General features: G+C 38.8%; 4 protein-coding genes across 7 annotated transcripts; 2 read left to right on the top strand and 2 right to left on the bottom strand.

Annotated features, from left to right (window-relative positions):
• Positions 1 to 297: 297 nt before the first annotated feature.
• LOC117569941 (glycoprotein 3-alpha-L-fucosyltransferase A) lies at positions 298 to 9,656 on the bottom strand. Of its 4 annotated transcripts, XR_007954766.1 has the most exons (6): positions 4,131 to 4,285; positions 3,810 to 4,014; positions 2,993 to 3,736; positions 2,746 to 2,929; positions 969 to 1,824; positions 298 to 917 (listed from the first exon to the last, which is right to left on the bottom strand). XR_007954766.1 is itself a non-coding variant. In XM_034251300.2 (5 exons), exons 2-5 carry the CDS (start codon positions 3,893 to 3,895, stop codon positions 1,309 to 1,311), a joined length of 1,530 nt encoding a protein of 509 aa, XP_034107191.1. In that variant the 5' UTR covers positions 3,896 to 4,014; positions 9,426 to 9,656; the 3' UTR covers positions 298 to 1,308. The 4 variants fall into 4 exon arrangements, 3 of the variants coding, with proteins under 3 accessions (XP_034107191.1, XP_034107190.1, XP_034107192.1); XM_034251300.2 differs by lacking the exon at positions 4,131 to 4,285 and adding an exon at positions 9,426 to 9,656 and having other exon boundaries at positions 298 to 1,824; XM_034251299.2 differs by having other exon boundaries at positions 298 to 1,824.
• Positions 9,657 to 10,418: 762 nt separating this feature from the next.
• On the bottom strand, positions 10,419 to 12,370 carry LOC117569943 (peroxisomal biogenesis factor 3). The gene is made up of 2 exons (XM_034251304.2): positions 12,051 to 12,370; positions 10,419 to 11,887 (listed from the first exon to the last, which is right to left on the bottom strand). Exon 2 carries the CDS (start codon positions 11,821 to 11,823, stop codon positions 10,690 to 10,692), a length of 1,134 nt encoding a protein of 377 aa, XP_034107195.1. The 5' UTR covers positions 11,824 to 11,887; positions 12,051 to 12,370; the 3' UTR covers positions 10,419 to 10,689.
• A 784-nt stretch (positions 12,371 to 13,154) lies between these two features.
• Positions 13,155 to 14,308, top strand: LOC117569944 (pyroglutamyl-peptidase 1). Its single transcript, XM_034251305.2, has 2 exons — positions 13,155 to 13,435; positions 13,504 to 14,308. The coding sequence occupies exons 1-2, from the start codon at positions 13,223 to 13,225 to the stop codon at positions 13,948 to 13,950; spliced, it is 660 nt and encodes a 219-aa protein (XP_034107196.2). The 5' UTR covers positions 13,155 to 13,222; the 3' UTR covers positions 13,951 to 14,308.
• Positions 14,309 to 14,626: 318 nt separating this feature from the next.
• LOC117569942 (protein disulfide-isomerase) lies at positions 14,627 to 19,209 on the top strand. The gene is made up of 2 exons (XM_034251302.2): positions 14,627 to 14,926; positions 17,338 to 19,209. The coding sequence occupies exons 1-2, from the start codon at positions 14,782 to 14,784 to the stop codon at positions 18,672 to 18,674; spliced, it is 1,482 nt and encodes a 493-aa protein (XP_034107193.1). The 5' UTR covers positions 14,627 to 14,781; the 3' UTR covers positions 18,675 to 19,209.
• Positions 19,210 to 19,243: the final 34 nt, after the last annotated feature.

The following is a 19,243-nucleotide window of genomic DNA, read 5'->3' as shown; positions in this document are numbered from 1 at the left end:
AAACGTTATTCGTTAATAAATATTGCTAGAATTGTAAAAAACACACAGTTCAATTGAAGTTCACAACTAAAATTAACAATTATCCACATTACTTATTGCGAACATAAACTCAAAACTCATATTTATAGGATTAAGAATACACACACATATTAAATACAATAATATTGCGAATAATGCGCTAGCATTGTAATTATGTAGGTGTTGAAAAGTCAAAATGGGCATTTTGTTTTGGTTCAGCTGTTTCAACTCTCATTATCTCTCTCTTATTTTTTGTATGGTTATCAAATTAAAATACCCTTTGTAAGTGTATAAAAATAGGAATGTTGTTTTGTTTGTTGTTATTCGATCAGAATAAGGCTCAGACTTGTCTGAGTATTGCGCGATGCAGTTTTGTGCGATTCTTGCAGCTACAGTTAGTACATATAGTATGTATATAGTACTCGTAATTAATATTGATTCAACTAAAAGCAAAGCTGATGCAGATCTGCAACATAAGGACAAAAAACCGAAGCAGACGAAGAACTGTGTTTGCTCCACTTTTCGCTTGGTTTGCTTACAAAAATGCTTACAAAACGATTTATAATTATACGGTATATAGGTATGTATATATATAAGTATATAGCTCTACTATATAAGCTATTCCATAATGCTACTGAACATTGACATTTACTTCTGTGTGTCTGTGTGTATCCTGTTTTCGTATGAATGAGTGTTAATGTATGTTTCTGTGTGTTGCCTATGCGCTAAATTGGACTTGCGTTTTTAAACAACTAAATATATAATTTGTATTTGTATAACTAGGCTAGGTTCTCTTATATATTTGGTATTGTATATGTTACAATGATCTTCTTGGGATCTTTAGTCTATAGGCTAGTTTCTATGCGCTTTTCTCCCTCCCTTCCTCTCTCTCTCTCTCTCTCTCTCTCGTTTGTGATGCGAACTTTCCTGAAAAGGAACTTTGCATAGACATTATTATCCCCGATTTCTTTCTGACCGAGGTGTTGTGCGCCATGCTCGTTTGATTATTGATTTGCCCCGATTTTGAAATACTTATTAGAAGCGACTGCTTGCACTTAGTTCTAGCTAGAAAACATTGACGTTAACTTCGATAAAACGAAGCGAATTCTCTTTACACATTACACATAAATAGTACAAACATTACCTACAAAAAACAACAACAATATACTAGAGCCACACATAGTCGTATTGATTTTTTTGGTTTTGGTTTTTCTTACGTTCTTTTTGGTTTTTTGATTATGTTATGACACCAGCGCCGTCCAATATCTGAACGTGTGGAGCAACCCCATCTCAATCGTCGCTAATCACATCCTTACGCGCCCTCAAATTGCGCCACGATCCCGCTGTGCAGACACCGATGCCACGCCACCAATCGTTGACATCGTGATACCAGGACGGCTTGCGGAGCTGCTCCTCGTTGTGCAGCGTCGAGCAGACTCGACACCAGTAATATGTGTTTATGAACTCACCGGTGCCCTTCCATTTGAAGTAGGAGTTGTACAGTTCGTCGTCCTTGTCGAGTATGTGCAGATACTCGGCCAACTCTTTGGGCGAGGCAAACTCATCGATGTGGATGTAGGATCGTCGTGGTGCACTCACCTCGTAATCCTCTGGACGAGCACCCATCACAATGGGCAGCACTTTGCGATTGAGGGCGTTCACAAAGAACTTTTCGGTTATGTAATCCTTGCAGTTGGAATTCTCAAATGCCAGATAGAACTTGTAGTCGTTGTCCAGTATATCGAAGCATCTGTCCGCTGTGCTTCTGGGACATTTGTAGTTGCCACAAGCGCCATAAATATCCACCTAACAGAGGGAGAGGAAAGCGAGACCAGAGTTTAAATACATTTTAGAGAACATATTTGAGGATCCCATAATCTATTATTTCTTATATGACAAAGAAGTTCACAATTATAATCTGTACACAAAATTAAATACCACATTGCAAATATCTGAAGTTAGGTACTTAAAGTTAAATAAAAAGAAAATACAACAATTTTTTAACTCGAAAAAATAGTTGATTAAAAATTAATAAAAATTTCTTAACTGTAAAAAATCGAACAATAATCCCTTACATAATAATACTGATAAAAAATGAACTACTCCGAACTATTCTTTAAAAGTCGGACATTTTCAAATTAAAATCAAACCAATTAAGACATACTAATGTTTCCTTCTAGGTCTCAGAACTCTTTTTATATAATATTTGAGCTGCAATAACCTACGAAATTTTGTTAAAATAAAAGCTCATACAAAATAAAGTGTTTTGAAGTAAATATTTTCTTTAAATATCACTCAATGATTGGCTCTTGTAAATGACGTCGAAAGCAATTAAGCGACTCTAACTTTTCGTTCTGAGACTTCAAACTATGTATAATCTACGAACATTTTGAAGAAGATAAAAAATTAAGTATTTTGGAGTACATATTTTCATTTGTGCCTTACAAATGAAGATAAAAGCAATTAAAACTCACTAATGTTTTTTTCTGTGCCTCGAAACCGTCTATATACATATATTAGAATATTTTAGCAATATTCAATGAAGTATTTTCTTTAAATATTAGCTGATAAAACAAACACTAAATATTCATTGTTTTTTGAAGATAAGACTAATTGAGGCTCACTAATGTGCCAGAAATAACAATCCGACATTATTTACTTCCTTTTCATTTCAGTTCATTTAAGAGCAAACAAAAGTAAATTATTCAAATTCCCCTCAGTGATTACCTCAATGTGCTTTTGCAGTTCGTGTGCATACTGCAATCGTCCATTGCGTGCTCCGCAATTGGAGACAAACCAGGCGACCTTCTTCGTCTTGTTGAGGGCATAGTTATGATCCTGCTCCAGTTGCTGCACCTTTGTGTCATAGTACTGCCATTTCTCGTACGGAGCCATAATCGTGCTGTCACGTCTAGAAAGCATTCATTAAATAATTGATTAACTGCACTCAAAGTAAGTTTTATCAACTACTTACCTGTACGTTGCCGTCCAGTTGATGGCGTCGGGCACTTTGACGTTTTGTGTGTGATATGGACACTCCAGGTAGTACATCATGCTGACCTGCTTGTGATTACTAGGACGACGAATGCCCGTGGGTATGTAATTATCCTTGTAGAGTATCATGTCCGCCACACTGGCCAGATCCCGATTGGCAGTCAGCTCGCAGGTGTCCACCGGACACTTGGAGCGCAAAAAGACCTCACGTCCCTTTTTCACATTCCACGGCCCGAGGCCATTGTAGAGCAGAATGGTTTTCAGTTTGCCACTCGCCTTGATCTGTTCGTAGTTGTGTGGCACATACATCAGCTGATTCACAACACGATCACTGTGCGGATCCTGATGGGGAAACAGTCGTGGGGCATGCAACTTTCGTGCCTTGCGATTGCTGAATGTTTTCGCCGGCTTCGGATAGTATTCACCATTGCGGAAGAACCAAGGTTTGGCTGTGGCCGCCGGCTCTGAGCGCTTCTCACCCGGCACCAATTCCTCCTCCACTTCGAGCTGTGGCTCGGCATCGGCTTGGGCAACAGGTGAAGCCGGCGGAGCTGATTCATAAGCTGCCGCCGTGGTTTCTTCCTGTTCGCCGCTTTTTAATTCATTCGTATCGCCGGCAAAATCGCGTTGCTGTTGCTGCTGCTGTTGTTGCTGCTGTTGCTGTTGCTGATGGGAAGGCGTCAAAATAGGTCGCGCTATTTTCGTCTTCCATATCTCGTACTCTCTGTCAGCGAGCGGGAATGTCATGATAAGTCCAAGTGTCGAACAAAAAATGGTTATTAATTGATGTTACTCACTTGAGATTGAAGCCAAAGATCAATAATAGCGCGCATATCAAAGTAAAATAGAAATACTTTTTCAGCGATATTTTCGGGCGTCGCATTCTGAATTCTCTACACTCTCAGACTTTCTCTAGGATTTATATATAGGGTTTATACTCCTCCGCTATAATGTTAGGATCTCGCGATCTGTGCACTGGCTCAACTTAGTTCACACATTGCGCTGTTTTGAATAAAATACACAAACAATTATTTAATATTTTATAAAATATATTTTGTTTACATTTAAGAAGATAATATCGACTATTAACATTTAAAACACAATGCATGAACAATTACACAAATGTTAATTATCTTTTAGTGTTGCCATCCAAATTACTTATTTGGTTTCGAACGCGAGATTCGAGGTCTCTTTTTAAATATATGTATGTACATATATTTTTTGTTTTTTTTTTCTAATCTATCACGTTCATTCACGTTCGCGCTCACATGGAAAACTGCGCTCGAACCCGAAAAGGTTTAGCTCTATAACCAAACACACACTTACACACACACACGCACCCACACACACACACACATATACGTAGTTGTGGGTTCATGTGGCTTGGCGCCGCTTCATTGACTTTATTGCGTCATGTTATCTTCAAAAATTATCACACATTTTTTGAGAGGGGCGTTACGAACCATTTTTGATAAGCTCTGCTTCAATTTCCATGTGGTATTTTTTCTAAACTGCCTCAATGACGAGGCCTCAAGAACCGCCTTAAACTTTGAGGAGTGTCTTTGCTGCACGTGTTGGCAGAAGTATTTTATGCATTAGTAAAATAAAATTCGCAAATTCGTCATAGCAATTTTTAGCAGGTGTATCCGTTCGTCACTATGAGGCAAGTGTGAAACTTTGGTGGCACAGAAAAAATACACAAAATTATTACGTATACGTAATACGTTGCGTATGCTGAATATATAATTCAATTACTTTACATTTTTGAAGGGTTGATACTGATGAGCAGTTAATAGGATTAAAAAACAGATAAATAACGGAGTGGTTTTAAAGCTATTAGCGACTAAATGAGAAATTTATTGATTAACATTTTACATAAATTGCGGTTTATTTCAATTTATGGAAATAAGGAATAAATATCAACTGCTGCATTATAACAATTTAATAAAAATAATTCTATAATCCAAAATAATTATAATTGACATGGTTGTTCAGCACAGCAATTGAATACCCTTCATTACCCGTATGCCGGGTATAAAAATTATCAAATAAAAAAAAGCATTCTTTAAAAAAAAACATTAAAGAACATAACATTAAACAAATTTTACGCATACTTTGCTTATCTCAAACTTGCAGAGCACAACACACATTATAAAAGTCAAAAGTGATGTGGAAGAGCAACACTCTTCTTAGGTGTTGACAGTTTAAATAAATATTTTGTTTTATGCTCTTATCACACCTTCTATTTTGTGCAGCTGAAAAAGCTCTTGAAATAATTTAAAACATTTTCTTCAATGATTTTGTTTCCAAAATAATAATAGAATCGACCTTGAAATATTGTGTTTCCCCACAAACGAAAACACTTTCGTTATCGAAGAACGAATATGAAACGAAATCGGAGCAACTGAAATGTAATTAAAGCACTTGTTCTTTCTATTTAAAGCCCCATTCGAGATCAGTTCATCAGTTTTGTACACTTCATTTCACGGAAATTATTTACAAGTTAGTTCCATATTAAAACAGTTCGTTGATTGCTTTTCGCTTTTCTGTTGTCGCTGTTAATGTTGATGATGTTTTTTGGAGTAGTTGTTACTGTTGTTGCCTGCAGGAAATGTGCCAAACAAAACAATGGGGCGTATGCGCAATAAAAAGAAGTATGAACAGATAAAAGGCGAGTGGCTTTATGAGCTATGCCATTTCATAGCTCTGCCTCACAGGCATCTAATTACAGCGGTCTATGACGTTCCGGATACTTGCAGCTTAGTACTGCCTTCATTATAGACTCACGAACGGGGTAAAAAGCGTTGAACTAATCAAAGTGGTGGAGGCAGGAAAAAAAAAGCCAGGCTACACAAACAACTTGTCCAGCCATCCAACCATCCATCCATCTATCATATGTCATTTACGGCACTATTTTTCCATATTTTTCTTTTGAGGGCTTTACTATGTGTGTTAGTGTGTGTGTGTATCTATGTGTGTGTGTTCTAGCCCTCAGCGCTTGCAATGCCTGGGCCTAGCCCTCGGCTTGCTTTTGGTTTGGGTTTGGTTTGCATTTCTTCTTGCTTCGGGTGGAGGTTTGTTTGTGGCAGGACTCTTAACGAACCACGCGCTACTTTACGTGTCTAAGTAGTGAAAAGGGGCGGCAGGAATGAAGAGTAGGGAATGGGTAATGGGGAATAGGAATAGGGCAGCGCACACTCCAGTTGCCTCGACTATCGTACTTTTTGACGGTTTTGACAGGCCAAACACAGTCCCATTCCCATTCACAGTCCCATTCCCAGTCCAAGTCGCAGTCTTCCAGCCAACTCGACTCTCATAAAAAATGTAGTTATAGCCATTCATTCATGTTGCAAAAGTAGGACTTTACTGGCATGTGCATACAAAGCAATGCAAAGACATACACACTCACACACACTCGTTATAGAAGTTCTCTGTGTGTGTGCGTGTGCTGAAGGATGATATCCTTTTGGTTTGTAGCTGATAGATAGCAGGAATATTGCTTGCAGCCACTAAACAAACACAAAAGGAAAAAGAAAGCGCTCCAAATTCATGTCGAAAATGTTTGGTTTGGGAAATTTCCAATGATATTTCTCAAGGGAGAAAAAATAATGATTGCTTCTCTAATTGCAATGTCCTTACTACTCACTACTATAACGCAAACAGTTGTTTATTTTCCCAAAAAAAAAAACTCTTCTAAGCTCATAAATTTTTAGTTAATTCATCGTTTGTAAATGCATCAGAAAATACGGAGAATTTGGTTCCAAATTTAAATGCAAAAAAAAAAGATTTTCGATTTTTAGATAAATTATTGAAAACCTATTTTAAAATGAAATGTGTATTGTCAATATTACTCAATTTAAATTTTTAACAAATAATTTCTGTTATTTTTTTTCAAGATAAATTTTCTTTCGTAATTATCAAAACAAAAAATAATTTATGCATCCCCAGGGACAAAACATTAAAATATGTTTCGAAAAATACGATCGATTGTTAATTACTATAAATACATGTGTTATGCAAAACCTAATAAAAAGAAACGAATAACAAAAAAATTCACTTTTTAATATGTTTTTTTTTTTATAATAAATTCAATTCAGATTAAGTTAATCAATAATAATAATAATCTCAATAGCTCAGTTCAAATCGAAACCAAGCCATTTTTTCTCGGCATACAATCGTAGTTTGTGGCTATGACTTTGTTATTTATTATTAGCCAATTATTTGTTTCAGTCTAGCAATTCCCTTGTGGCCTGTTCATTATTCGATATCAATGGAGTTAAACCATTTCTTAGAAATGTTTTAATATGGAAATTAAAGCAATAAACCAAAGCAATAATGTGACCCTTATAATCATCTTTTAATTCCAATTAATTTCAAGAAATTTGTTTCATATGTTATATGGTGCGTCATTATCATTATCAGTTCCGAGCTGATATGAATGAAATTGAACTGTTTGGCTGCGGCTTATCGGGAATTGTGACGTGTAAACAATATTTAGAATCCAACTGCAAAGCTCTGCAATTTTGAAATAGAAATCCAGATTGCAGATATCTGACATATATGTGTTTAGGGGCTATTGATGGGTAATTAGTTATTTATCACTGTGATAATGCCGTAATCTATTTAGGAGTTTCATTTGAGAAATGGAAACATACTTTGGGAAAGTTGTAATTAGAAAATTCAGGTATAAAAACCAAAATGTATTTTGAACATACACCAGCAAATGGTGAAGTAAAAAATGTGTCATTTAATAAACATATTAATAATGTACTAATATAAAAGAATGTATTTATAGCACACAACTTGTGGTAAAAACATTTTTTATTAAAAATGCGGGTATAAATTTTAGTAATGTGGCTTTTAAAAAGAGAGAGCAGCTATATCTTTAATAACCCAAGTCATCATCGTTTCGTACTTCAGATTAAAAAAACATTAAATTCGTTGCTATGTGAACGCTAATCAGGAATCGTAATTTCGAAAGTAGATTTAAGCAACATGTTCTAAATTCCGCTTGCATAGTTTTTAATGTGCCACATGCTCGCCTTTGGCATTGTTTCAAAAATATTCCGTGTGTTATCATTACATTTCCCATCGGCGCTTTTAAAGAGCCGTACCCATATAACAACATACCGACGCCTACGACAGAAAGGAAAAAAAAAAAAAACAAAACCTCTCTCGCTACTCACAACACTCACTTCTAGGGCTTTTGCTCAATTTAGATATAGATATATATATGTTTGCGGACAATATGTTTATATTTAGTTGTAGTGGTGTAGTGGCCTATTGTCAAGGCACTTGATCCTGTGCATTTAGTATGTCAATATGCCTATAGGAGGCCAACTCTTGACTTGCATGCATTGTTTTCATAAATATTGTAGGAGGTTGTGGGGGGCGGAGGTATGAGAACGAAGGCGAAGACGAAGACGAAGGCAAGGATTGTCTGTCCCCATTGTTGTCTCTACTTTGCACGTTGATACACTTGACTTCCCCACTCAAAACACGTAGGTGGTGGAGAAGAAGGAGGAGGAGGAGAAAAGGAAATAAATGGGGGAGATGTAGTAGAAGGAGAAACTCTAATAGAAGGATAGGCAGCAGTTACACAAAGGTCTCTGTTATTTTAGGCTTGTTAGTTTTCGTTTATTTTTTCATCACTTTTTCTGTTCACTAGTAGGACGTTGATATTTTTAGCTTAACACACACACACACACACATACACATGCGCCCATTACAGCAGCCCCCTTTGAAGGTTTCAACCCCCCCGCTGTGCTTTAACTTTTGACCATCCCTTTGTCGTAATTGCGCTTTAAGAGTTGCAACTGCTCTGCAACATCAGCAAAAATAAATTTTGCCACTTGCATTCTCGGTTTTATTAGAGTTTGTTTTAAGCTTTACAACCAACCCCTCCCACTTTGGGGGCAAGTCACGCAATGTCTGTCTGCGTCATGTGTGTGTGTGTGTGTGTTACTTTATTGTATTTTTGTTCTTCTGTTCTCCTTGCCTTCCTGTTTGCCTGCCTTGTCTCAATCAATAACACTCTGCTGTTTAACCTTTAATGTTATGAAGAGACTTTTAACCCCAAGACGACGACCACAACAACAACAAAAAGAGCAGGGAACGTCACATTACTTAAAAATAAACCGGTAAAATTAGTTAGTTCCCTAAAATAGTTGAATAATTGTAATGACCTCGAAAAATCACCGCATAAAAAATTTGTTGACAATTTGAAAATAGAATTTAACTATATATATATATTTTATTTTTGTCCTGCCTTAATCAATAACATTGTGCTGCAAACATTAGAGGTTTCGGGTTAAAGACACTTTTAACCCTAACAAACGCGTTAGCAACAAAAGTCAAGTTTTTTCTAAACTTTTTTAATGGCTTTTTGCCATTTGATTTAAGTCTCAACTTACACAATTTATTGACGTTGTTTCTTTGGCGTGTTGCGTACGAATTTTGCTTAGCTTTAATTATTATGTTAGATGATTTGGGTTTTTCTTAAATTTATAATTTTTTGCACGCTTCTGCACATTTTTTGGCTGTTGTTTTTCTTTTTTGCACAGACACACTCTCACACACACTCACGGCACGCCGCACTCACACACTAGCAAGAGGCGCTTCGCTACGAATTTGTCCTTTACGTATTCACGTAACTTTTGCAACTGCTCTGCCAATGTACATAATAATTAGACTCCAGCCAGACAGCTGGGCCACAGCAGCAGCCGAAGAGCGTAAGAATGGTTGAAAGAGAGCCAGCGAGAGAGCGAAAGCATTGCCAATGAAATGCTGAGAGCGCATTTTAAATTCTTGAGAATAGCCATTTGATGTCATTTAATGACGTTTTTTTAGCTGACGACAGCGGCAGATGCGCAGACTCTATTATGTGCCAAAATTCAATTGATATTCATTATTAACGTCATCAAATAATGCAATTAAATGACGCTATCAGCTGCGCCTAAAAGATGCTTTACAATTTTGCACGTTGTGTTTGCGCTGCTCTCTCTCTCTGCTTGGCATCCATTGCGCATGCACTGCTGTCCCTCTCTCAACAATAGAGAAGAGCATTTGCAAAGAGAGCAAACTACAGAGAGAGTGTGGGCAATCACATAAACAAGCGACGGCGGCTGCGACGTCGACAGCTGTCGTTGGTCGCGCGCCTTATCAACAGCATAGGGCTGTTTTTTTTTTTGCCACCCCATCGCAGGGTTTGTGTGCTCGCTAAATCAAAGAACGTTACCCTGTCATCCGCAGAGTCCCTTCGTTTTGACAGCCAGGCGGACACATAAATTTAAAAAATGATATGCTGACTTGCGGTAAGAGTTACCGTTGTAATTTTACCAAACCAAAGCTGTAAACATTTTGTGGTATAAAAGAGATTAATTTAAAACTCGCAACTGAAATTGGTATTAATTTTCTTCAACTTTTCCATTTACATTTATTGTGTGAAAGGCCTTTCGTGTTGCTCCCGTTCTGTGAGTATGTTGCAATTCGCAAACCAGATACCGTTGCATGTTTAAATACGCTTACGTTAGCTAAGACTTATGCATATTATATATAGACATATAGAATACATATGCAATGTTTACGAAAGATCGCGTTTTGTTCCATTTAAAAATATACGTCTATAACATAAGCTTAATCTATAACTATTTCTAGTTACTAAATATTTCGTCGCTCTTATCCCGAGCTGAAGGTCTCGTAAACATTGGCGCCCAGCATTTTCGACTTCTCCGACACCACATAGAAGCTGAGCAGCTGTGTGGGCAAATTGTGCGGCCTCGCCGCACTGTCATATCCATGCGAGGTGAGTCCACTGATGATGGGTATCAGTTTGGCCAGCGCCAACAACACTGTATTTACATTCAGCAGATTGTTGTTGTTGCTCTGGCTGCTTGGACTGCTCGTTCCGGGTTGCTGCTGCTGCAATTCCCCGGGTGCCAGATGCTGCAATGTTTCGCCCATGGACTCGGCAATGGCATCGCAGCTGAGCACAAAGCCACGACTCACATTGTGCACACAGACGCCAACGCAATCCTCGCTCTCCAGCATGTCCAGCGTCTCGTTGTACATCTGTTGCAGCAGCGGTGAACAGTTGGTGCGCTGCTGCAGTCGACTCAGATCCGGCAGCAGATACTTGGTCATCTTGGAATTGGGATCGTGTCGTGTGTCGCCATTGATGGCCATCTGGAGAGACCAGAAGATTTGCTCGGTATCCGCCAAAGTCAATTGGCGCGTTAATGGCATGTTCTTGAGCACTTCAACGACCTGGGTGCGTATGAAACGCGCCAAATCCCGTATGCCGTCGTCCGTAATGAAATGACGTATCAGGGACAAATACTGTTGCTTCAATTCATCGGTTATTTGTCGCTGCTCGGTCATAATGTCCCTGTAGATGTAGCCGCCGAGCAGATTGAGCTGCACACGCAACGCAATCACCAGCATTGATGAGGCATAGACAAACGTCGCCAGACGTGTGAATGAAACGATTTTCATTTGCTCCCACAACTCCAGTTTATTACTGGGATTCTGTCGCAGCTGCTCAAGCAACTCGTCGGTACTGCATTCATGCAACACAGCCTGGCACATCTCTTCGCCCATGCCGAGTATCACCTGGTTGCAGGTGCGTTCCGTCGACTCAAAGTGATGCATGCGTCGTGTGCGCTCAAAGAATTCTCTTGCCTGGCGCTCCTGGTACTCCACAAGCTTGCGTTGTGCATAGCGCGCCCCATAGATGGCGCCACCCACCAGGACACCAGTTACAATGAATTTACGACGATGGCGTGACAGAAAGTCTTGCAGGCGTGACAACATGATGACTTAAAAACCGAAAAGACCTTTTAAGTTCTTCTAGCGAGGGAACAGCGACAGCTGCAATCTAAAACGAAAAAGAAACCGAATGAATATTAAATGTGCAAAGTTCAAAGGTGTGTGAGTGTGTTGTGTGTATGTGAATGGACATGTGTATGTATGTATTGGGAACACGTCGCTGACTCTACAGATTAGATTAGCTTAATACCACGCTAGCTAGATATACTCACTTAATATGTTTGATGTTTGTTTAGTTTTAATTCGGCTCAACAACAGCACAAAGTGCAATGACAATTTTCCTTATTATTGATTGCGGTCTTTGGCCTCTTCGAAAATCGTTCGTTGCCGTCGTCTGTATTTTCTTTTACGCGGAATGTATTTGTTGTACTGTATGTCAATGTTGTTGTTCTTTTCACGAACGCATACTGCGTTTTAATTATTTCGTTTCACATTAAATTCGGCTTATTAATCTCCCTATGCTAACCCGCAAAGGAAACCAACCACTTGTATTTCGCTTGCTGCTTGCTTTGTTTGTGTATTTTGTGACCAAGCGGTAGAGATGGAGAAACATCGATGGCAAAATCGATGCATCGATAATTTGAAATCGATTTTTATTGCAGTCAAATAATCATTTGATAAATTCAGTTATAATTGAAAAAAAAAAAAATTATTCCGTTAATGATCAAGGAATAAATGAGTTCACATTTGTATTTTTTTTTTTTAAAGAACATACTTTAAACTGTTTTACTTTTCGGTGTGTGACCGTCAACAACATTTATATTAAATACGTTTTAACACCGAAGAAATATTCCAAATATAGATGCCCTGAGAATTGTCGCCTGGTTACTCTTCCATATACATATACCCGCTAGAGCTTCGTGTTTCTTGTAATAATGTAAGAAAAGGCATTTTTTATTATTCATTGCAGAGAACAGATTTCTGTACGAAAACCAGATTTTTAAATGCGTGATCTATGTTTTTTTTACCAGGGCTGAAATACTTTCTTAGACAGGTTTGACTTTTTTTTATTGCATACGCTGTCTAACACTGATAAAGCAACAATGTTTTATAATAAACGTTATTTTAATAGAAAAATACTACTTCAGTGTGGTGTGCATAGAAATTAAATGGCCGTAGGTTTTCGTATGTGTAATTTAGTTAATTATTTATTATTGTGTATTTGGCTTAAGATAGATTTATTAAAAAACACTGCATGAAGAGAATATCAAAAACGGTTCGACAAACGGCTTCTTGGCGGTACAAAGCAATTGAAGTGAATTTTGGTATATTCTTCTAATTAAAATGCCGTTAAATGGGACATCTGGTCACGCTCTGCAAGACCAAGTATGACGAAAATGGAAACTATTTACGCGTTAATTCGTGGGCGGATATATTGTTTACGATGGCGCAATCGGAGCGTAAACTGATTCTGGTCACAGGTTTTGGCCCATTTGTTGGCCATGAAGAGGTCAATGCCAGCTGGGAGGCAGTGCAACTGTTGCCCGATGTGCTAATCCACGAGGGAATCGAGTATCAACTTGAGAAGCGAAAGGTTGACGTAGAATATGCTGCAGTTGATGAAGCAGTCACAGACCTTTGGCAAAAAAAGCCCGAGGTAAGCGTCACAAATTAGAAACTGACTTTCAGTGACATCATTCAGAAAAATCTATAAATTCTTGGCAGTTGGTTGTGCACGTTGGAGTCTCGGGCCTTGCAAAGTGTGTGTGTGTGGAGAAATTAGCATATAATCATCAGTTTCGACGTCCCGATAATGCTGGGCAATATCTGGAGAAGGCCACTTGTTGTCTGCCTTATAATGCACATGCAAATGTCTTGCGTACTGGACTAAATGTCGATAAGATTGTGCAGGCTGTAAATGAAACTTGTAAAGATTGCGTAGCTCCAGTTCACGGTGATAACGATAAGTCTGCGTTGACGGCTACGCAAGTATCTAAAAATGTCGGTGGTTTTTTGTGCGGGTACATTTATCTCAAGTCGTTGGATGTCAATTGTAAACGCAGCTTGTTTGTACATGTTCCACCTATTGACATGCCTTTCAGCACGCCGCAAACTGCAGATATTGTTTACAAGATCATTGAACAATGTGTTCAACAATTGTCAGATTGTTAAACCAAGTCAATAACCTTTGGATGTTTTGTTTATGTTCAGTATTGATTCATAATTCTCATGATTGCAGTCGTGCACGAGCATTTACTGTTTTGCTCAATAATTTTATAAATGTCAATTCCTTGTTTTTGTGCTAAGAATGCCAGCTGATCAAACAACTCATTACGATTTTATACAGTTTTTATTTAAACAATATGCCACGCGCTGTTATTGTCAATGCACATATTTATATAAAATAAAAAATCATTGGTTAATTTTTAGAATTGTTTGAAAAGTCCCCCTAATAAAAAACTTCGCTTGAAATTTTAATTCAAAACTTCGCGCGCGACAATAAATAATTGAATAATAAATAATTGCCATAAAAATCGATAGCTAGGAACTTGAAACATTGTTACTGAAGTTTTTTGAAACTTTTTTTATTGGTGATAATAAAACTGCTTTTATTTAAAAAAGAAAAACAAAAATGTCGTTAAATTTCTTAAAGAATAATTTATTTATTTACAAAAACATGAATTGTATTGAATGTATTGTTTGTCTGCAAAAACCGTCGAAGTCTGCCATAAAAAACCGATACCTTAAAACCTTTTATAAACATCGATGCATCGATGGTGTTATCGATGTTTTTCCACCACTACCACAGAATAGTCTTCGTTCTTTGGAACGAACTGTGTGCGGATTCATTTGGATTTTAGCTCGCAACTCGTGCGGTGGACAACTTTCTTGAAGTTGTTCTAGTGTGTGTCTAGTAGTGTCATTTACACCAACAAATAAGCATTTATATACTACATATACGCAGACACTGCCTGTTGTATATACACATATTAAGTGCCCGCGATGAAATTCCTAATCTGTGCTCTGCTCGTCGCCGCGTCCTACGTGGCGGCCTCTGAAATTAAACTGGAGGAGGGCGTCATTGTGGCGACCGTGGACAACTTCAAACAAGTGATTGCCGACAATGAATTTGTGCTCGTCGAATTCTGTAAGTATTTATTTACAATATACACTAATTTTTTTGGCACACGTAATTTATTTGCATAAATAAAAAGTGCAATATGCCGGCCGCTCATTAAGTTAGGGTGATTCATAAGATTTCGCGTTATGGCGACGTGGTCTTTTCTGAGCAAGCCTCCAATAAAGAGAGAGAGAGTCGAGATGCTTTGAAACAAAATATGTCTGCGTGGCAGTTTAGTGGGAATGTTGTTGCTGCTGCTGCTTGGATCCCCAAGCTTCCTTTGGCTGTGGAAAGGGCGCGGAAGAAGAGAGAAATGGCCGAGAGCAAGAGAGATAAATTTATTTGTATACGTTTTTGTTTTTCTCGTTTTTATCGTTTATCGCATATCGATGAATGTGCGGAAATTAACAAACGCCGCGCCGCTCGCAGCTCTCTCGCTCGATTACCGCTCTCTTTGCATGTCTCTATCTCGTTTGCACCCACTAGGCAAACACCTGTGTGCGCAAGCGAGCAAACAAATGTGTACATATATTGTAGACTGTGGGAGCATTTGTTGCGCCGCGTAATTTCTTTTAAATGTTAAAAGTGCTTAGACCACCGTAGAGCAAATGTTGCGCGTCATCAAAATCTAGGAAAGATAATTCTTTGACAAGGTTCCCAATAGGGTCAACTTAATTTATGGTGTTCTTAGGGACAGCTGAAGTTAAGTTGTTGTTCGCTCCTCTGCTCATATTTATTTCTTATCGCTGAAAACACTTCTTGGCGTCTTCTTTCTTGACTTTCAGATAACAGAACGACAACGAATTTCTATTTCCATATGTTTCACTTTTTATCAATACGGCGCAATGCATCGCCATTTGCCCCGGGCGTGGTTTTATAATGAGAATGTATCGCCTACTTTCTGCTTAGTTGTCCACATCCGCTTCATCAATTTCATTTTAGAATCAAAAAAAGTTGCCAAGCAACAATTGTGTCGCCGACGCTTTGAAAAATTGGGTTAGCTAAACAACTTTTTTTTGCCGCTTGACGAGTTGGAGTCAAGAACATTCATCCGTCTCTCTTTCACTGCTTTCTATTCTATGTTGTTGCCCTTAATGCGCTCGCGACTGCGCAGCTCAAGTTCATTCAACTCTTTCTTACACGCTTTGTTGTTGTTGATATTATTGTTCTTGGCGTTCTTGTTGTTGGCAATATGGCGGCCCTGGCCCTGGTTTGTTTATGCTAGCACTTTTCTCTTTTTGTTTTTTGATGTTTTCCAACGTTGTGTCTGCAACGTCAGCAAACGATATAGCGACACTTGCGTTGGTTCAGATAATGCTAAGTTAGTTACTTCCCCTAGCAAATCTTATCTGCGCTAGATTCACGTTTAGCTGACCATATGCCAAGGCCACGTCAGCTTAAGCCGGCGAGATAAGAGAGCGAGAAGAGTGCAAGACAAGACGCCGTTGGCGTTGTGTGTTGTCAACTCGCATTATGTCATTATGCCTATCTCTCTCTGTCTCCCTTGCATGCTGTTGTCATCTGCGCCCCCGTATGTGTATGTGTGTGCGTTTAAAATTGCAGCGCTTAAGAAATCAACACGTGGAATTTGCATAATTCGAAGCAGCTGCTGTTCCATAATAAATCTAGCGTGAATAATTAACAATTTCACTCCCCCCCCTTCGTCGAATCGGTAATTAGATTTTCCAAGCGAACGATGCGTCAAAAAAGGGCATATTAATAGACTAAAATTAAATCAGATTCACTTGTTAGCTTCGTGTTTTTTCCTAATTGTTTATTTATCGGTAATATTTCATTGTTTCACATTAGATTTTGAACTGCAAACGTGACGCTTAATTAACTTTGTCACACATTTGAAAACGACTTGAAAAATTGCAGTTTAATAATGACTTTGAGATATTCTGTTTATTATCTATCAGCCTGTTTTTTACTTAATTGAATGTTTTTTTGAATAACTCATAAATTTGTTAACTACTCGTAATTAAATTTTTAGAAATCTTTCAAAATGTCTTTGCTTTTATGATTTCATTTTGTATTATAATTTGTGTAGAATTGAATTACTTCTATTATAAGAAATTATATTACTGATTTTTACTATTACATTTCAGTATTGTTAAATACTTTAATAACTTTTATGTTTTTTTTGGTGGTGAAGCTTTCATAAAACTTTTGAAATATGATAATTAGCCCTAAAATTGTTGCTAGGCTTAAACTATATATTAAATTATTATAATAGGTATAATAAACTAATTTCTCCTATTGTAAAACCTTATTCTACTTTTGTGTTGTCGAATTGTTTCTTAAATAAGGTTTAAATTTACGAACTTGCAGAAATCCTTTAGCTGTATTTCGGCTCTTAATAGTTAGACAGTTAAATAATAAGGAAATTTCATTCAAATTATTCACTGTTCTAATGATGTCATCACTCCTCGTTACAGACGCTCCCTGGTGTGGACACTGCAAGGCTCTGGCACCCGAGTACGCCAAGGCCGCCCAACAGCTGGCTGAGAAGGAGTCTCCCATCAAGCTTGCCAAGGTCGACGCCACCGTCGAGGGTGAATTGGCCGAACAGTACCAGGTCCGTGGCTACCCCACACTGAAGTTCTTCCGCAGCGGATCTCCCGTTGAGTACAATGGTGGTCGCCAGGCTGCTGACATTATTTCGTGGGTGACCAAGAAGACTGGTCCACCAGCCAAGGATTTGACCAGCGTTGATGATGCCGAGCAGTTCCTTAAGGACAACGAGATTGCCATCATTGGTTTCTTCAAGGATCTGGAATCGGAGGAAGCTAAGGTCTTCACCAAGGCTGCCAACGCTTTGGATTCGTTTGTCTTCGGTATCAGCAGCAACGATGATGTGATTGCCAAGTACGAGGCTAAGGACAATGGTGTCGTTCTCTTCAAGCCCTTCGATGAGAAGAAATCCGTGTTCGAGGGTGAGCTCAACGAGGAGAACCTCAAGAAGTTCGCTCAGGTTCAATCTCTGCCATTGATTGTTGACTTCAATCACGAATCCGCTGCCAAGATCTTCGGTGGTTCTATCAAGTCCCATCTGCTGTTCTTCGTCTCCAAGGAGGCTGGACACATTGAGGCCCATGTTGATCCCCTGAAGGAAATCGCCAAGAAATACCGTGAGGATATTCTGTTCGTGACCATCTCGTCCGATGAGGAGGATCACACTCGCATCTTTGAGTTCTTCGGCATGAACAAGGAGGAGGTTCCAACCATTCGTCTGATCAAACTGGAGGAAGATATGGCCAAATACAAGCCCGAGTCGAGCGATCTGTCCGCCGAGACCATCGAAGCCTTCTTGAAGAAGTTCTTGGACGGTAAACTGAAGCAGCATCTGTTGTCGCAGGAACTGCCCGAGGATTGGGATAAGCAGCCCGTCAAGGTGCTCGTCTCCAGCAACTTCGAGGAGGTCGCTTTGGACAAGAGCAAGTCGGTGCTGGTTGAGTTCTATGCTCCATGGTGCGGACACTGCAAGCAGCTGGCGCCCATCTACGATCAGCTGGCCGAGAAGTACAAGGATAACGCCGACATTGTCATTGCCAAGATGGACTCCACCGCCAACGAGCTGGAGAACATTAAGATCTCATCGTTCCCCACCATCAAGTACTTCCGTAAGGAGGACAACAAGGTCATCGACTTCAACCTGGACAGAACTCTGGAGGACTTCTCCAAGTTCCTCGATGCCAACGGTGAGGTTGCCGATGCCGAGCCCGCTGAGGAGAGCGAAGAGGAGGAGGCGGCGCCCAAGAAGGACGAGTTGTAAATTAAGCCAACAACGTAAAAAATCCAACAGCAACAACAGCAGCAGCAACACACTTACACTCACAAACAAAACAACAAACAAACAGCAACGTACATTCTGTAGTTTATTCTTGTGGTCTGCCAAGGATCGAATTCCAATGAGTTTTTATCATTGCTCCCAGCTATCCTTGACCACGTCGCTAATTTCAAATCCCCCCAAAATATGTTTGCCTCTAATAAATTACATAATTATTTCTGTTGTGATTGCAACGCAATTTCCCGCAACATTGAACACAAAAACGAAAACAAAAAAGCCAAAGGAGCATCTTTCTGGCAGTGCCACGTTCGATGGCCGATGGTGTTTTTGTATTTGGATGTTTTTGATGATTGCGTAGCCTAGAATTCAGTTTTATTGAAGTGGTAACCGAAAATTAAAATCGAGAAATTTATTAATATGTAATCTTTTTTTAAGTTTTCTATTTGGAATTTGTAGAAGCATTGAGAAAGAACTGATTAAGGACTTAACAAATAAAGTTGGTAACAACATTAAAAACAAACGACAAACATGCGTTTTTGTTAATTGTGGGTGGG

Source organism: Drosophila albomicans, chromosome 3 (assembly GCF_009650485.2).
Source record: "Drosophila albomicans strain 15112-1751.03 chromosome 3, ASM965048v2, whole genome shotgun sequence".
Taxonomy (NCBI): Eukaryota; Metazoa; Arthropoda; class Insecta; order Diptera; family Drosophilidae; genus Drosophila; species Drosophila albomicans.
Note: the sequence above shows the minus strand (reverse complement) of the source record. Positions and strands in the feature narration are given on the sequence as shown.